Raw genomic sequence first — 18000 nt, 5'->3', positions numbered from 1 at the left:
GATACATGCTCACTTCAGGGAGCGGCTGGGGTGAAATTGAATGTGTGACACAGTGCTGACCACTACTACCTCAATGATGTCATCACATTACTTCCTCTCATCGACTTCAAAGATGATTTTCAGCTTAACCCATTGCTCAACCACTATTTCTGTATTTTGTCCGTTATTCAGCGCTGGTATGTTAGTGTTTGTATTCGGTTTCTAAGGTTTTTTTGGCACACTATAATTTAGCTGACTGGGGAGTTGTCTTAAGGAGCGGGGAGTCTGAGTGTTTCCATGACGACCGGCAGCAGCTGTGCTAGCCTGTGTGAGGTTGAGTGTGTGGCAGACACTGTGGCATTGCCTAGAGACTGCGAGACTCTAATCAACGACCTTTTGACCCAGATCAATGTGATGGTGCTGAGCCAAGCAGCCACAGGGTCTGCCTGACATATATACAGTAGTGCGGCGCCCGTGTTGTACATCTGCTTACATTTCCTGGATCATGGCAGGCGTCACTGGCGTCAGAGCTGTCTGATCCTCTTAGATTGCTGGTATTAGTGTTGAATCATCCTTCTCGTATATCAACAATATCATGGCCATTAGATGGATTTACTTAAAGTGTAATTAAAGTTTGACCTTTGAAAATCCAAGTGTCTGCTGGGAGTTGATTCCTAACCTTTCTGTCCGGTAAGTGGGGTAATTTTATACACACGAAGCATGGACAGAATTACGGAACCACAAAACCACTACCAGAGGGGGAAAAAGTTACACAGCAAAGTCACAGTGCATCATCAGCTTTGTCTAACAATCACTAGCTTGTAACTGAGTTTTCAAAGTAGTGCTCAAATCACTGACTCGTTGCCACAAAAAATGCAAAGATCTTTCATTTGATAAAGATGACTAGTATTAAACACTCCACTTCATCAGCAAATCAATGTGTCAAAAGGGAAAAATGAACTGAACCTCTGACACAGTCTCAACAAAAAACCCTCACCTTGATCTGTCTGTCAAACCATAAACACCATCCGCTGATATTTATGGTAAGGCTGCCATGTACAAACCGCCTCTTCTCAAGGCCAACACACAAAGTAACCTTGTGTGAAAAGCTAAAATCCTAGAACCCCTGGGCAGTGGAAAAAGTAGTGAGTCATGTTTCTCCCTTTTTCCTACGTCTGAACAGGTTTGCTTTTAGAGAAAGCTTGAGGAAATGATGAATTTAACCCACAGTGTCCACAAGTATTTAATACAGTGGTTGGCATGTGAGGAAGCATTTCTATGGCACTTCCTTGCTCTTTGCGCTTCCTTCAATTCATTATTCTGTCCACCTACTGTAATATAAACTCATCAAAGTCACGCTGTTGGGTTTCTCTTCGTTTAATAAAGAAGAAGGAAGTGCTCCATATTCCTCAGAGTTGTGGTGATACTGACCAAGCCTCATGCAAAGAGAAAAACACACCCACATGCAGATACCATGTTTAACAGTCACCCGATTAGTGTACTTGTAATTATGCCCACAACTTCCTCTTCCTTTTACCATGCAGGGCACCTGGGTTTTTCCTCCACTTAGGGCTGGTGGAGGCATTTCCTGGGGCGCTGGCATGATAATTATAGGAATTAGCTAAACAAAAGAAATGTCAAGTGATTAAGTCATGATGCATTAGCAGACAGAGCTGCTACTGTTTTAACTGTTGGAGAGGGCGTGTGTTTAATGTGTCTCGTCTTGTAGGCGTCTAAATGCAGAACAGTTGTTTTCTGATGTTACACTTTCAGTTTGATTTTTATCTTGCATCCTTCTGATTGGACAGTGAGACCACAGAAGTGGGTTGTATTTTAGTGTCCTTGCGTCTCTGCGTGCAAACGCCTGTGTGCTTGTGTCTTTTTCGTCTCCATATGGCCGGGTCAGGCAGTCGGAAAGTGTTAGGAGCTCTCTTGTCTCCAGTGAAGCATGTGAGTTTTCTTTGTTAAGAGGCTGGGGAGAAGCTGGAAAATCACACGCAAACACACGCTCAACCACAAACAACAACTCTCCTCCCAGCGAAATCAATCAATGACTAATATCTGACATCTTAAAATGTGACTTCCTCCCGTTTTTAAACACTGCTCACTTCAAAAGCTCACAAGGTTTCAGTTATTGCTGGAACTGTCTTTGTAGTTGTGTCCTACTGCTCTCGACAGGATGAAGGACTGCTTGCAGAGGGCAGTAACAAGATATTTACTGCATTTCTGCTGCAGGGCATAGTGTACACGTATGCATGTGTCTACCTTCTTGTTTGCATGCATTTGTGCACATGAGCTATAAAAAAAGATAGTTATTTTCCTTTTGGGATGTTTGCTTGGATAATCCTTTCCTGCAATATTCTCTTCAGGGGAAAACTTTAATGTCTCCTTGTAAAGTGGAAAGTCAGTACCTGCTTGAAGAAACTGGGAACTACCATAAATGGTAAATGTCAGGACAGTAAGCTGTTAGTGATCTCTCAGTTTTATAGTTCTTCAAGCTTGACTCGTGTTTTTCAGCAGCAAAAATGTGGAAACAAGGAAGTGGGAGAAAAAGTATGATTTGTATTCTTGCGCATGCGGCTTGGCAGCACTGTAGACAATATAGGAATTGTGTTTAGAAACCATGCAGCACTTTTCTGTCACACCACCCCAGGGAGTCATACAAACAGCTTCCTGCCCGGGGCTGTTTCTATACATTCTTGCTGGATCCTTGACGTTGACCAAGTAGCAGCAATAACAGCGGCTCTAATTGAGCCCTCTTCGGTAGTGTCTTGCCTCAACCTTCAGACGCCCTTGAGAGACAATCTGTTGCAGGTAGTACAGGTAACAGATGACAGGTGGGCAGAGCTGCCGGCTGCAGGGGATTGAGGTTTTCTGCTGATCGGTCTTTAGAAATTAAACAAGGGCTTTAATTTAGACGTATTTATTCAGTGACAAATATGTGTAACGTTTGAGTTGTTAAGCATAATTTGTTCTATGGCTTTTATTTTCCATTTCCAATTAACTGTGAGGAACCTGATTTTGTAAGGACTGTTAGATAATTATAAAATCTGAAAGGGAAGAGTGTTGGTTCAATGTTCAAGGTTCTTTATTTGTCAAACGAACATAGCTACAGTGTAGTTATGTCGATGAAAATCTTGTGTCACAGGCTTTTTGAGGAAGGTTAAGGAAGAAAAACCTACATAATTAGGCTATTCTTTATTCAATACTTGGCTTGAGGGAAATACCAGCGATTGCACATTTGTTTTGCAGTAATTGATCTGAACAACTCGACACAATATCCTGAGGGGTTAAGTCTTAAGATCACTGTGCTATTAAATTGTAGGTTATGACATGTTTTTTCTTTAATAGGCTAACTATGTTGACTTTTGTCGAATCTGTATGCCTGGGTTTAGATCTGAAAGCATATAAGTCCTTTCCAATTCCTCAATTTGCAGATTTGCTGCTCTTCTTAACTTTTGTGATGCTCGAGGGAAAATATCTTTTAATTTTTGAAGAAGTCACCTTCCCAAGCATAGTCTTGTCTGTATTTTTCCAATTTTATTTGATAAACTAATCAATAAGTAGATTGAGAAAGTAACAAGCAGATCAACCAATAAGAAAAATAACTGTTGCATTTTCATCCCTTATTTTATCTATATTTTAATAATCATAAAGATTACAAAAGGATCTTTTGCTCTCTTGTGTAAAAATGCCTTCCATCCGGTGAAGTGTAAAATGGATTGTAATGATTGCAGATTCTATTTCCAGAGGAGAAAATCTGTTATCTGTAAATTGATGTAGGCAGAGAGGGTCAGCTGGATTATAGCACAATCATGTTGAACTGTTTGATTTAATCTCTTAAGTACAGAGCTCTAAGAACAATTTGCATTCAGCAGTAGGTCAGCATCTCTATTTTGGGCAATGAGACCATGCAGTTTCTAATATTCGACTAAGTGTGTAAGACACCGGCCCTGGCAGTCCGACTGTCTCCTGTGTGGGTATACTAACACGGCTCAGAGCACCGTGGTGTATTGCTGAAAGGGGAAATACTGGAGCCATTAGAGAGGAAATTGGAGCTTTTATTAGTCTGTCTAGTGTACACCTGGCTTCTATAACAGGCCGCTCCTTGTACAGTAATTTGTGTGTATATGTGTGTCTCTGTGTGCTTGTGTTGCTTGGTATGTCTTGGCTTCTTGCTCCAATGTCTTAGCTAATTCTGCCCCGCACAGACATCATCTTGAAAAGGTTTCCCTGATTCATGTTTCCAATCAAGGCTCTTCCTTCACAATCATTTAGGCCTTTCCCTCACTGGCATTGAAAGGTATTCTCAGTTTTCAAAGTTGAAGGACTCAACCAAGAAAGTGTCAACCACTTCCTTCATACGTTTAGACAGACTGACAAAGGCTGCCTCAGATGCTCTTTCCTGGAGAGTCCAAACTGCTGACGCTGCCATTCAGGAGCCAAGTGACATTTTGAAAATGATTCTGACGTCAAAGAAGACGCGCATGTGTTGAATACACACTGACCCTTTTGTTTCGCTGTGTATGTTGGTTAGAGTCCAGTGGGTATCAGCACAGAGGAGCAGTGACAGTGGAGGAGGCTATGGGTTACTCCTGGTTCTTCACCCTCAACCTATCTATTTCACCACCCAGCCCTTTACACACCCATTCAGCGTTTACTGAACTGGGCTGGAAGAGGCAACACATTGACCTGCTCTGGGCTGGGGTGTGCCGCTGGGGGACATTTTGACTGTCAGCAGCCTCATAGACACTCCCCTCCACATGCTGACATCCATCCTGCCTGGAACAGATGCAGGGTGGGGTGGTGGGCACCCTTCCTCCTCACCTACTACAGCTATGAGGGTGGAGGCTGAGTCGGGGGCCACAGAACTGAAAGAGGATATAACATTTCTGGCCGCAAGGTGTGAGAGGAAGTAGTGCTGAAATAGCCATGTAACAATGAGTTGAATGACACACATACAGTATATCTAAACCAAACCAATATAATTGTATTTATCAGTAAACTCAAGTTATCTTTCACCCACACAAAACTTTATTATGTGCATAAATGTTTTTCTTTATAAGCTAATTACAAAATACAGCATCTGCATTAAGAAAGATATTTACGTGTTGGGTAGTATTTAAGTATACTGAATGTCCACATAATACCCACTTTGAGTTGACAACTATTTAAAACGTTTTAAACTATCAAGCTAAAAATCCAAATATGCTCTTCAAGTAGTTTTAAAAGTGTCCTTATTATTTAAACACTATAAATTAAAAGCAGAACCTCAATCAAAACTAATCCTTAGTTCAAGCCCTAGAGACACACCCACAGAGAATATACACATAACTACAGGGAACTAAAATCTTATCTCATTGCAAACATGTTCATATGTAAACTGGAAAAGCTGATTTCATTGGACACGCTCTGCACACACCACATCCCTCTGTTGTTCTAATTGGGCAGACTGGCTTTTCCAGAGGTGTAATTGTGGCCTTGAGAGGTGTGATTAGGTTGGCTGTGAAGTGTTCCCTCAGTATGGGTTGCTTTTTATTTGGAAAGGGAATCATTTGGTGGGATGTGTTTTTGGTAGCCGCTGTCGCAGTGGAACATGCTGTAAAACATTAGCAGATCCCAGCGTAATGGTGACAATGTTGACACGACTTGAGTGTCAAAGTAATTTTGTGGGCTGTGCTGCAGATGGGTTTCTTAGGAAGTTAGGCGACCAGGCTTCACCACAGAAATAAGTATGCATGTGCATGATAGTATACATATGCACATGTGTTCGTGTGTCTGCATGCGTAGGAAGATGGCTGGTGCGCTCCTGGAGACACTGTATTCAACATTACTCAATGTGGAAGCCATCAATCACTCAGCAATGAATCAGTCATGCAGTCAACAGCATGGCCGGTTTTTAACTGCTTCTGTCCACCTCAATGATTGGTTAATCCCACCAATCAATGTATGGTAAAATAATCAATACGCTCACACTTCAGAGACCCTTAATCAATATGAAGAGTGATCAGGCCTTGATCCAAAAGATTAAACTGCATAATCCTCAATACAATACGGCCTTCCTAAGAGAAGCAATGATTGAAATTTGTTTTGAAAATGCTATTTCAGGCTTCTGGTGCTGATGGTGACTCATGGAGCAGACCAGTGTTTGTTATGACCTACCCCCAACCCCAGTGGGTATGGAAAGAGCTGGAGTATTTTTACTGCTCCAGCAGTTAGAAATTCCCTTGTGACTGAAGGTGTGTTAGTGTTCAGTAAAAGATGGACGCTCCTGCCGAGCTTTGCCCTGATGGTTGTGAAAAACTGTCTTTTGGGTTCCAGCGTTTCTCAGTGAAAGCCACCATTGAGAGCTGCTACAGTAAGCTTCAGTAGTTTCTGGGACAGTTGGGTAGTCATCTCCACGGGCAGGTTTGTAAACCCCCTTGTTCTCCCCTGTGTGTGTGTTGTCCTAATTGCCAATCTGTGGCTACTTTCCTTTACAGTAATGCTGTGGGCTACTGCACTGCACTGCATCCACACAAACAGAGGCTCACTTCTCTGCACCCCGCCTCAAAAAAGTCCTTCGTCAAGCATTTGTTGTTGTGGGGGAGGCCCTGAATTAGAGAGGCCACTGTTCAGCCATGCTGTTAAGTGATGTGTTTGATGATGAATTTGAAATCATAATCATCCCTGTGTCATGTCCTCACATCGTTTTGTTACTTACTGTAAATTCTGCATAGGGTTGCGTGACTTTCACTGTGCATTTGACAGCTGAATAAAATGGCCTTGAGTCACACTGTTGGAAAAAGGTCTCAGGTCAGTGAATGTGTCATATTTCACCCTCTGCTTTTCTTCTCTCTGGGTAATACAGTTTGCTCTTTGACCCATGTCATGTGCTTGTCTACAGCACATTCATGTGTGTGTGTATTTCGTTTACTGGCTGTGACTAAGTGCTGACTGGTGTTTCTTCTTCCATCTATGGGCGTAAGCTAGGATGCTTCCTGATTTATTCATTTTTCAAGACAACCATTTTGGCAGAACTGTGCATCTACTATAAGCAAATGTGGTTCTTTATAGTTCGCCATGACCTACCTACTATATTAGCGATATAGATCAGAATTGTTGCCATGACAATAGCCTCTTCTTCGGTTTCCTCGGGGGGGCAATAAAGTAGATCCTTTCTAGAGTGACTTGATTTAGTTTGGGACTCCACAAAGACAATGGCAAGCTGATATTAACTTGTCAGTCTTCGCTTGAGTTTAGCTTTCTCCACAGCAACAGTGTATCATTACAGGAACCAAAAGCAGATGGGCCTATTTTCCTCCACTGTATTTACAGCGTTGACTGCTGGGAGTTCACAAACACATCTCATCCCTGGTCTCGTTCTTTAGACTTTCTAGCAAAACTACTGTAATTTATCCCTCTTTTTTTCCCCAAACTTTCCATCCATCTGCTCTCTCCTCACCCTTGTTCCCTGTCATTCTCTCCCTTTCTCCCTTATCCCCCGAAATCGCAAGCCCTAATCTTTGGGAGCTGGTGAAATCCTCCCACTTAGAGCTCACTGTGCACACTGACCTGATTTCCGGGGAGAGGACAGACCAAACAAGATGTCTTATCTCCCCTTCTTTAACCCTGGAAGGCCATGATACAAGTGAAAGTTAAGATGCCACTAATTCCTTAACAACACAACAAATAGTCTCTGTAAGCACATGACTAACTGAGAGAACATTTCTTGTTATGATAACAGAGCATGATAAGAAATAGATGAATATAGATTTGTAATCTGGGGCAGATGCTCCAGTGTGTAAGTGGAATGCTGTTGATCTTTCTGCATGTGTGTTTGCATGATGCCATTGTGTGTTTTAATAAACCCTGTGATAAAGTGTGAGCGTTGTTACTCTGTGAGGGAAACCTGCTGATTGTCGTATATTCAGGATCTGCTCTACTTTAGATTCTGGAGCAGCTGTTGAACTGATTCAATATTTGGTTTCATAGTTTCAGCATTTGGATAGATCGTAGCTTGTTAAAAGACATATAGCTTTTTTGTGCACTGTAAAAGGTTTCGATTTCCTTTTGTGTGATTCTGTTCATTTTGTTAAAAGTACGACTTACTCACTTGACTTTCCCTGGGTCTTAAACATCGATGTACTTCCAAGTAATTGTGTTTCTCTGTGGATTTCTAGCTCAAGGTTTTAACCTCTGAGGTGATAACTGAAAATTAGATGAAGGTCAACGAGCTCATTAGGGAAGGAAGAGAGAGGGTGAGGCGAGAGATAGGATGAGTGGGTATGAAGTGGTTAATTGCATGGGGGTTAAAACTAATGATGGCTGGCAACCTCCATGCCATCTTTGGTACTTCACTGCTGTGGTTTGGGTTATGCTTTCTCTTCTATTCATCCTGTATTCCTATTGTTTCCTCGCCCTGTAAAAACAATTTTGTTTTATACACGATACATGTGTGTTTCCGAGAGTTTCGAAGTTGGGGTTGTTAAAGTTTGTTTTGGCTCCCCACCTTCTTAATGGCCATTAAAACATCCCCCCCCCTTATACACTGTAAGTGACAGGGACCAACTCGACTGTTCTGGTTCTGCAGACAGAAGGATGATTGTAGTACTATCCTTAAAGCTATGTGGCTCAATTGCCATTATAAATCAAAGAGCCATTAGATGAGAGACTGACTCGAGTGTTTCAAGGTAACAGACTAGAGAAACCGGATCAATACGATCGAGAGAGACCAAAACATGGACACGTACAGAATGAGATGAGCCAAGCAGGTATAATACAGGCAGAGACACAAGGGAAGATGTGGGAATAATGAGCTGCCATACTCAGGAATAATGTCATTGGCATTCAGCTGTGGGTCTTGGTGGAGAATTGGGGGGGGGGGGGGTGGATGTGATGGGATGGGATGGGAGCAGGCTCTCAGCTCAGCCTCACCAGGGGTGGGTTTGCAGGGAGGAGGAGAACTGATTGACTGGCTGTCTGACTGGGGAGACTCTGCTGAATCTGAGTGATCTGTCTCCCCGACAGCACTGGGGCGAGAGGACTGTACTCAAGGGATGATGGGTAATAAATGACTGGGGGGGGGGGGGGGGGTCGCCTCAGGGCTGACGCTGACTGACAGCCAGCTAGCCCTGTGCAATTTTTCGGGTACGTTGCTGTTTGGGTCTTTTGAAGAAAAGAAGCAAGGACAACTGTTTGTTTGAAAATATTGTACATTTTCGAAGACATAACAGTTTCTGTGTCAGATTAGCTACTGCCATTAAAAGCTACATTTAAATAAAAAGTTAATTATGGGTAAGAACTAAAGACTTATTGTCAAAGAAACAGGTTATAGTGTTATATATATTTTTTTTTTATTGCCTAGTTTGATAGAAATGTGCCTTTTAGCTTTCAGTATCAAATGAACTAAATTCAAGTATTGATTCATGTCTTGTTTATGTAATTTTAGATCAGATAGCTTCTGATTAAAATCGAAATATTAAACTCTTGAAAAAGCTGCTTGTGTTAAATTACCTTTTAGAGAATTTATTTTATTTTTTCTGAAAATAGCAAGAACAGTGGTGTCTTAATTTAAATTCTAACATCATCATTCTAACATGATCACCATGCTAACTCACACCACAGCAAAATATATTCAAATAAAGTAGTAGCCCAAGTCATGTGTGGGTTAAGCAACATGTTTTAAAATGACACAGACAAAAATACCTTGATCCTCATTTTGTGACCGACTGGCCGAAAGTGTTAAGACTTTGCCTGACAGGTTACACAATCTTTTTAAAAGTGATATTCTTTATTAAGGCATTTGCAAAAATGTTGAACTTCAGGGAGAAGCTGTCATTGCAAACAGGTAACACACTGACACTTAACTGCTGGTATGTAGTGACACAAGAGAGACATTCCTTTTTCTTGTGAATTCACCAAAGATGTGTTGGGGCCACGTGCTTTTCAAAGAGAAGGCGAGAGTGTCTTCACATTCCCAAAGTGTCTCTGTCAAATACCTGAGAGTATGAGAGTAAGGTACACAGCAGCCCTTCACTGTGTTTGTAATACACTGTAATGCAGTCTTTCAGGTTCTGACCCAAAACATTCTTTGTGTGTTTTTCAATATGTTCTCTCTCTGTTTGTTACATCACAGCCATGAATGAACATGGACAGGTTATTTGTAACCTGGTTAGCCTGATTTAAAGGGGCCCTATTGTGCTCATTTCCAGGTTTCATATTTGTACTTTGTGCCTCTACTGTGAGTCTGTGACACATAATGTTCAAAAAGGTATGTATTGTTCTCATACTGCCTGTGCTGCATCATCTCTTTTCACCCTCTGTCTGAAACCAGAGCCCAGTCTGCTCTGATTGGTTAGCTGGCTGGCTCTGTTGTGATTGGTCAACCGCTTAGTGATGTCCCGTCCCTTAGCCTATAACGTACAATGTGTTGCGGGAGTGTTACATAGCGATGTCCTATGTACTAGGAACTCTCTCTGCAGGGAGCTTTGGGATTTTAGCCTTCTCATACCATTTACATGCAGAAACACCTATATAATAGGGACCCTATAAAAGATGCAGTGAGACATATATTTGCTGGAAGTGTTGAAACAAGGAAAGGTAGTCATGGTAACTCACATCCTTATTGTCAGCATGGTTATAATGTCCTAATAAGTGTAATTCCCATCAAATTGTCCCATTCATCCGTCCCTCAGTCACTGGAACTAAGCAGAGGAAATTAATGAGTTCCGATCAGCGTTCTCCTGTGTGTTATCACAAAAGCCTGCAGAATTACAACCTTAATCTCTTGGATCCCTCAGTCCAAATCAATTAAGTAACTGACTCATAGCCTCAGATAATGTTTCTATCTACTTGACAGTTTTTAAAATGACAGTGTGGTTTAATGAGTGGTGTGTTTATAGCCCGGTTGTAAGAGTATGCTGGTGCTTCCACAGTGACTCACGTGCACGTCACTCTGGCTCTGGGAGGAGGTAGTTGGATCAGGTTTGGCAGGTGAACACACAGGTGCAGCTCCTCCAACACAGCTGGGGAGGCCAGGTGAATCTGTGTGTGTGGTATTGTGCTCAACTTGGCTTTGAACTACTTTTTTAGGGTGTGTGTTTGTGTTATGTCTGCCACAAAGGCCTGTCTCAGTTGAACACGTACAACTGAGGGGGAAGGATTTGTTTTGACATTGACCGGGTCGTGTTGAAGATTTTTTTTCGCTCACTTGCTCTTTGGACCTAAGATATGTGAAACTGAACTGTTGGTGGCACGGTAATAAACCTTTTTCTCAGAATATGTTGCACTACTATATACTTTTTTTCTATTCTGTATATTGTAATCTGAAGTGCCTAGATACATTATGCTTAGGAACAGTTTAGGGATCATTATAGAGTGATAAATACATGTTATTTGCTTGCTCACTTTGTGTATTTCACTGTTTTTCCTGGTTACTGTTACCATGATGTGTCCGTTTTATCCTCGGTTTGTGAGATTTTAATTAAGTAAAACTGTGTGTCAGCTCCTCTCTTTGCTGCGTCGTCAAGTTACTGTTTGGTGTTCGACAGTTTCATATGAGGGCCTGGTTTTACTCTCAGGTTGCCATGGCTACACTGAGTTTCCATAGGTACCAGCCCCTATGCCCCCGTCTATCCGCCGCTGTTTGTTTTTCCCAGGAGCGACCCGAGGAAGCCTTGGGTCAGAGAGTTCCTCAGTAGGCAGTCATTTTGCTTTTCATGCTTTTGCACTTGATCATAGGTCAAGCAATTCCTCTGCTAATACCCTCTGTAAATCAGAGAGGACTCAAGGGTTCGACTCAAATGGCAAGAGGCACACCATATAGCTGTGGCGAGGGATACAATTCAAGGATGGCCCGAGCATTTGTGAGGAAACACAATTTAGGTTTTTGTACTGTATGGAGCAGTCTGCAAGCCTCATCTTTTCCCCTCGTCTGCTTTTCCCCTGCTGTGGTGCAGAGATGTTGTGGGAGCCTGCAGTGTGCCACATGGGGCAAACAGCGTAACAGGACTCATTACTGACAGATTCTTCTCCTTCCACTGCCTGAAGCACGGCTAAAAAAAAACACCAAATTAGATGTGCCGGGGCTCTAGTGGGAGCACGGTGCAATCTCAGGGCTGTAATCCAGTTGAGAAAGAGTTGGGATGACGAGAATGAATCCACAAGCCTAAAGGAACAGACATATGTGGCTGTAGTTTACATAGTTATTAACATTATCTACTGAGGGACGTCTCCTGCACAGACACATTCAGATAACAACTTAAACTGCCAAAAATACGTGCCACAATATCTACAATGTGATACGCACACAAAAACCAAGTATGGTTGTTAACAAAGCTGGATTTCTTTCTCCTCGACTTTGCTTCTTACCATTTGTATCTGTCTGTAAGGCTGATACCACATTTAAGTTATAATGTCTGTCCTTAATGTGTTTCTATGTCTGGATCTAGGTTTAGTGTCATTATGACTATATATACTATAGAGCAATTGTCGTGTTTCGATTGGATAAAAAATATAGATAAGACAGTGATCAAGCCTGAAACTGAAAACAAATTAATCCATGGTTTTACTGATGCTAATTCTTTAACTTACGTTCTAAGTTTAGATGCATTTTAGTGCATAATCTCGTTTATCTTTTCTCACCACTTTACTCGAAGATTTTCTGAGCTCTCTTTATCACAAGTAGACTTACTAGAGCGATTGAGACTAAACAATTGTCTGTGCAGCTAAACCTGATATAGCTTACTTATCTTTGGTATACAGGAAGTCCATTCTTCTATTACTGTAAAGCACAAGATTGAACCACACTGTTGCACTCAGTGGCATGTTCCTATTACCATAAACATGGGCACTGTAGTTTATCTTGAGTTGATCACAAAGGCACGGTCTTTGTGCCCTAAATCCTGGCTATATGTTACTTTGATGTTGTCTTTACCTCTTTCTTCCCCCAAATGGACAAAAAACATAGTTATTGATTTCGAAATAAATGATCTTAGGGGATTGGTTGTGGTCTTTTTTACTTCAAAGCAATCTGGGTCTTTAATCGTGTCATCTTTTGGTTTTGAAATGAAATACACTGCAGCTTCTTTAGTCAGTAAAGGTCAGACCAATAAAACCAAAATCAGCTTCCAAAAGGACACAATCAGAGTCAGGAAAATACAATTCTCTAACGGAAATTGGTCTTTGATGTGGCTCACTAACCAAACTACATTATTCAGCTTTTCTCTCGTTCTCTCTCACCCACACACAATCTATTTACAGACAGCGTCCAGAGCAGATTAGATGGAGTCAATCAGATACAGGCCTATCAGTGAGCGTGAGAGAAACCAATAGGCTGCTCAGTGTCTGCTGCCTCAGGCCTGGTGTCAGGATCAATAGCGCAGAGTTTCTATCCTCTCTGGTCCCACTGATCTCTGTCCGAGGGCCACGTCCTGAAACACACAGTGAGCTCAAGGTCATTCACCTAGCGCTATCAAATGAAGCGCACCACTGCATTGCTGTAGCAGGATTACGCAGTTTTTTTGGATATGTGTGTTGCGATGAATCTCATTATATCGATCAATACCTGATATTGTCTTTCCTTGTGTCTTATTTTCTCCAGACCTTCCTGCCTCCTCTCTGCAGTACCAGTGCGGATCCGCGAACCACCTGTGTTCTCCACGGCTGGTGAAGAAAGGCCCGACCCCCAGACCATGTCACGACAAACCCGCCATCAAACCCCGGCCCCAGCCCTCCACCTTACCCAGACCGCCAACTGCACAGAAACCTCAAGGTAAAATACTTGTGGCAACCCTTTCAAGGCCAGATTTGACATTGTGACTATAATTGAAAAGTGCAGCAAGATGGGAGCCCTGCTATTGAGCCGTCATTTGTTCTGACAAACCCTCTTTTATAACATGGTGCGTGTCAGTTGTCCGACCTCACTCTGTCACTCACACGGCTCAGTAGGTCACCTCTGAAAGAGCGGCTGGTGTAAAGCAGGCCAGTCGCTCCCAAGTGTTGATGTGCGGGCATCATTTGAAGAATGCTAAATATGAATAACATGTGTTGTGTTATGGGAATTACTGAGAAACATTGTAGGAAAATAGGCTACTGACTTGGCCTCAATATTTAAGTGGCTCACAACTAATCAAAGTTGGCTGGAGACTGAAAATAAGATAAATATTTTACTATTTACTGTCAGTGTTGTGATTCAGGATTATACTTTTTTTCCCAAATGATATTGTTATGCCCTGAATGTGAGCATCTGCCTTTTCTGTGTTTCTCTTCTCATTGATTTATGTTTTTGTCATTCTGATTTGTCCCTCGTGTGTACAATGAGTTATTCCCAGGTTTAGTGATACATCCAAATAGTTCATGGCCAGTAATTGTACAATTTTAGCTGCTCACTTAAGATGAGTTACTACTAGAATAAAGTGCTTAAACCTATTTAATAATATATCAAAAAGACAGCAAGTAGAAAATACAGTTGACTGAAATGGACTACCAGTGATAATAATGTGCCTAAAGACAAGGAATCTAATTATATCACATTTTATTCCGCTGGGCAGAAAAACATTATTTCTCAGCACAATTCTAATAATAGTAGTGCACTTTAATATAAACAGTGTTTCCCACCTGACAGGATGAACGTCCTCTCCAAAGCGCTTTTTATTCCACCTGTATCTCATCCCGAGAGAGTCATCATTCTGGAAACAGATTTTTTTGGAGGAGTAGGAACTAATATTCCTGAGTGTCTTTTAAAGGTTGCTGGAAAAACTCATATTTTCATACTAAAATATGATAAACAATGTGAATGCTAAATGATATGGCCAAATCACAAAAACATATTTTAAAATGCATCACGTCCTGTCATGTACACATAGTTTACCGTGAGTAGAGAAAAGTCTACTCAACCTTACTTTTTCTCTCAGTGACACACACACACACAGAGGAAGTGCTCAATTTACCAATGTTAACACATCATCACATGTCCTGGTTCCATACCTATGGATTTCAAAGGAGACAATACATGCAAATATTCAGAGTAGACAGTGAAATCGTAAGCCCATAGTATGCAGGCATGCAGTGTGCAATTCTAAAAACGGTGTCATAAACTCTCTGTACTTTTTTTGATCTCACTGGAACCGCGGTGAGTTACACACACGCTCTTCTCAGCATCCTGTTCTGAAATAAGGAAGTTGTTAGAAAGCTGCAGCTCAGTGTTGCTCTCACTCTGCATCGCTACTACTAGATTCTATGTCGGACTGTACTTTGTTGGATTTGGAGTTATATCTAGTGTTTTTTCTTGTCTTACGTGGAAACAAGCAGGCTTCACACATGGACCCAGCCATGGAGGTTTTCTCACTTGGATTTAAACGCGTTACCTGATTTAATTTTTTTTGCTTGTCAGTAGCCTCATGCTTTTCTCTTTCTCTGCTGTTTTTTCCTCTTCTGGATTTCTGCATCTGTAGTGCCCCCTAAACCTTCGCACCTGCTCGCCCTTGGGCAAGATAAGAAACCTAAGAGGATCCCTCCGCCTCCATCCAGGCCTCTGCCTGCTCCCCCTCCTCCACCTAAACCAAAGCCCAGTCTAACCTCTCCTGGCTCGGGAGCACAGTCACAGAAAGAGGCCCAGAAGGTGGGGCTGCTCATCGAGAGGTTTGAGAATTCAAGGTAAGGCCGGGACATTTAATCAGAAATCATACTTGCTTTGCCTGTCAGGTTCATATGTTGTTCTGAAATGGTTCGAGTATGTGTCTGGATGTGTATGTCGATGTAAAACAAGAAGTGTCCTTATGTTAATCTCTCTTTTGGTCTGAATTGATTTTATTGCTTGAGTGTGAAATGTAAAAAAAACTAAAACACATTTATTCTCATTATTTCTCCTGAAGGCAGAAGTGTATTGATTTTTCATTTAGCTATGTTTAACGATGCACATTTTTTTCATTAAAGTAGGTGCAACAGTGTTTGTTTAATTTTCCCAGGGTTCCCATCCTGGGGGTGCTCCCACGGTCCCAGCTGCACCTGTCTCTCAGAATGGACACTGCGTCTGACATCACTTCCTCCTGCGGCCAGGACCCCACGGCGAAGGTCGCAGGAGACCCCCCCTCAGTGGACAAACTTGCACTCGGCACCTCTGAAAGGACTCTTGAGGTGTCTGAACTTTCCCGTCTGGCTTCTGTACACATCGACGGCTCAGATGACGCCCAACTGGACGACTGTGACATCACACACAGCGTTGGTTGCCTCGACGACGTGGAGCGGGAGGAAGGGACCTCCCACGAGCTCCTGGACAATCAGGACTCCTCGGAGCAGAACGGGAAGATTCCCAACCGGGACAGCGGCATCGACAGCCCGTCCTGCGCGGCCGAAGGGGAAGTGTTCCCCAACGAGGACGCCATCGACGAGGAGGATCATTACGACAGTGTCACGGAAACGGAGAGTGTGTCCTGCGTTACCCTGGGTAACAAACGAGACTCAACACAGGATGAGGACAGTGACTTGGATGAGGGGAGCAGTGGAGAAATACACTCTTTGACAGACACACAGACTGGGTATCTGACCGAAGCACACTCAGAGGCGCACAAAGTGAGTACCTCGCATGCTTCAGCATCATCAAGTCATAACCATAAACCTGAAAGACCATCATTTAAAGTCTGAACAAACCTCCCCCCACGCACCTCTGAGGTGGTCATTAATGTCTCCCTCTGACTGCCATCCACCCGCTGCAGTACACTTTCTAATTTATATTTCATGTTCCTTCAAAATGTTCAGGAATTATCAGGGCATGTTTAAATTGAGCACATCCTGAAAGTTTAAAAAGCCTCATCTCAGACAGTCAGACTGCCTTTCATGTAGTGGAAAAAAGTGGCTTGTGTCTATTATTACCTCAGCCTGGGTGAACATTTTCAAAGAATACTTCTGCATGAAATGTTAGACACTTATACAGCCTTGGTTTGCCGGTCACAAGTTACTGACTTGTATCTAAAAGCAGCTTTGCCGTTACATAAAAGGATGAATATCTGCCCAAATGATGTAACATGAGCTTGTGATGACAGCTGGATAAAAGAGTCCAGAGACGGATATCTTCCCGCTGCTGAGCTCAAGTTTCACTTTTCTCTTGTCCTTCACTGACTATTGATTGTCAACAACACTGACACCTCAAGCAGTGCACGCACTTCTCCTTGCATAAGAGTAAAGTCCTAAAATATGCAAAATAAAGAGGAAGAGAGTCTGGGGGAGATGACAAGAGGATGAAACGATCTCAAACGAGAAGAGACTTTAAAGACAAATATAAAATGTGAGAAAGCTGAAACTAGAAGCAGAGTTTTAGTTATCAAGCGTCACATTACCAAAACATTTCTATTTTGGGTTTTTGCCGAATAAAACTTGCTCAGTATTGCTTTTAAAGCTTTAAAACACTTGCAATGCTCACACGAATGTCACACACATATTTGTCTTCTACCGACCGCCCACACCCACAGTCTTTTGGGGAAAGCTATCTCCGCTATCCAGTGCTTCCTGAGCCCAGCTGTGTGTGTGTGTGTGTGTGTGTGTGTGTGTGTGTGTGTGTGTGTGTGTGTGTGTGTGTGTGTGTGTGTGTGTGTGTGTGTGTGTGTGTGTGTGTGTGTGTGTGTGTGTGTGTGTGTGTGTGTGTGTGTGTGTGTGTGTGTGTGTGTGTGTGTGTGTGTGTGTGTGTGTGTGTGTGTGTGTGTGTGTGTGTGTGTGTGTGTGTGTGTGTGTGTGTGTGTGTGTGTGTGTGTGTGTGTGTGTGTGTGTGTGTGTGTGTGTGTGTGTGTGTGTGTGTGTGTGTGTGTGTGTGTGTGTGTGTGTGTGTGTGTGTGTGTCTACAGCTGTCATGTTGATGGCTTTATAATTACATACGTGTCACAGAGGATGTGGGTTGTCAGTAATGTGCGTACGAAGTGTTATAATTATACATGTTAAAGTAATATTCTTATACAGTGTGTGTGTGGAGAGTTTCACCCTCCCATGTATTGTGTTTGTTTAAAAGTGCTTTTACAAGGGTGTGTGGGTGTGTGCGAGTGTGTTTCTGTG

At 42.4% G+C, this 18000-nt stretch overlaps 1 protein-coding gene across 1 annotated transcript in view; it reads left to right on the top strand.

Moving 5' to 3' along the window:
* Window positions 1-18000, top strand: part of fgd (faciogenital dysplasia) — a 49662-nt gene that overhangs the window by 18480 nt on the left and 13182 nt on the right. The window contains exons 2-4 of the mRNA XM_034126485.1: window positions 13562-13732; window positions 15414-15615; window positions 15927-16530. Coding sequence (XP_033982376.1) covers window positions 13562-13732; window positions 15414-15615; window positions 15927-16530 — 977 coding nt within the window. The remainder of the gene's footprint in view (window positions 1-13561; window positions 13733-15413; window positions 15616-15926; window positions 16531-18000) is intronic.

This window comes from Trematomus bernacchii, unplaced genomic scaffold (genome assembly GCF_902827165.1).
Source record: "Trematomus bernacchii unplaced genomic scaffold, fTreBer1.1, whole genome shotgun sequence".
NCBI lineage: Eukaryota > Metazoa > Chordata > Actinopteri > Perciformes > Nototheniidae > Trematomus > Trematomus bernacchii.
The sequence above is the reverse complement of the archived record's forward strand: the minus strand, read 5'-3'. Positions and strand labels throughout refer to the sequence as shown.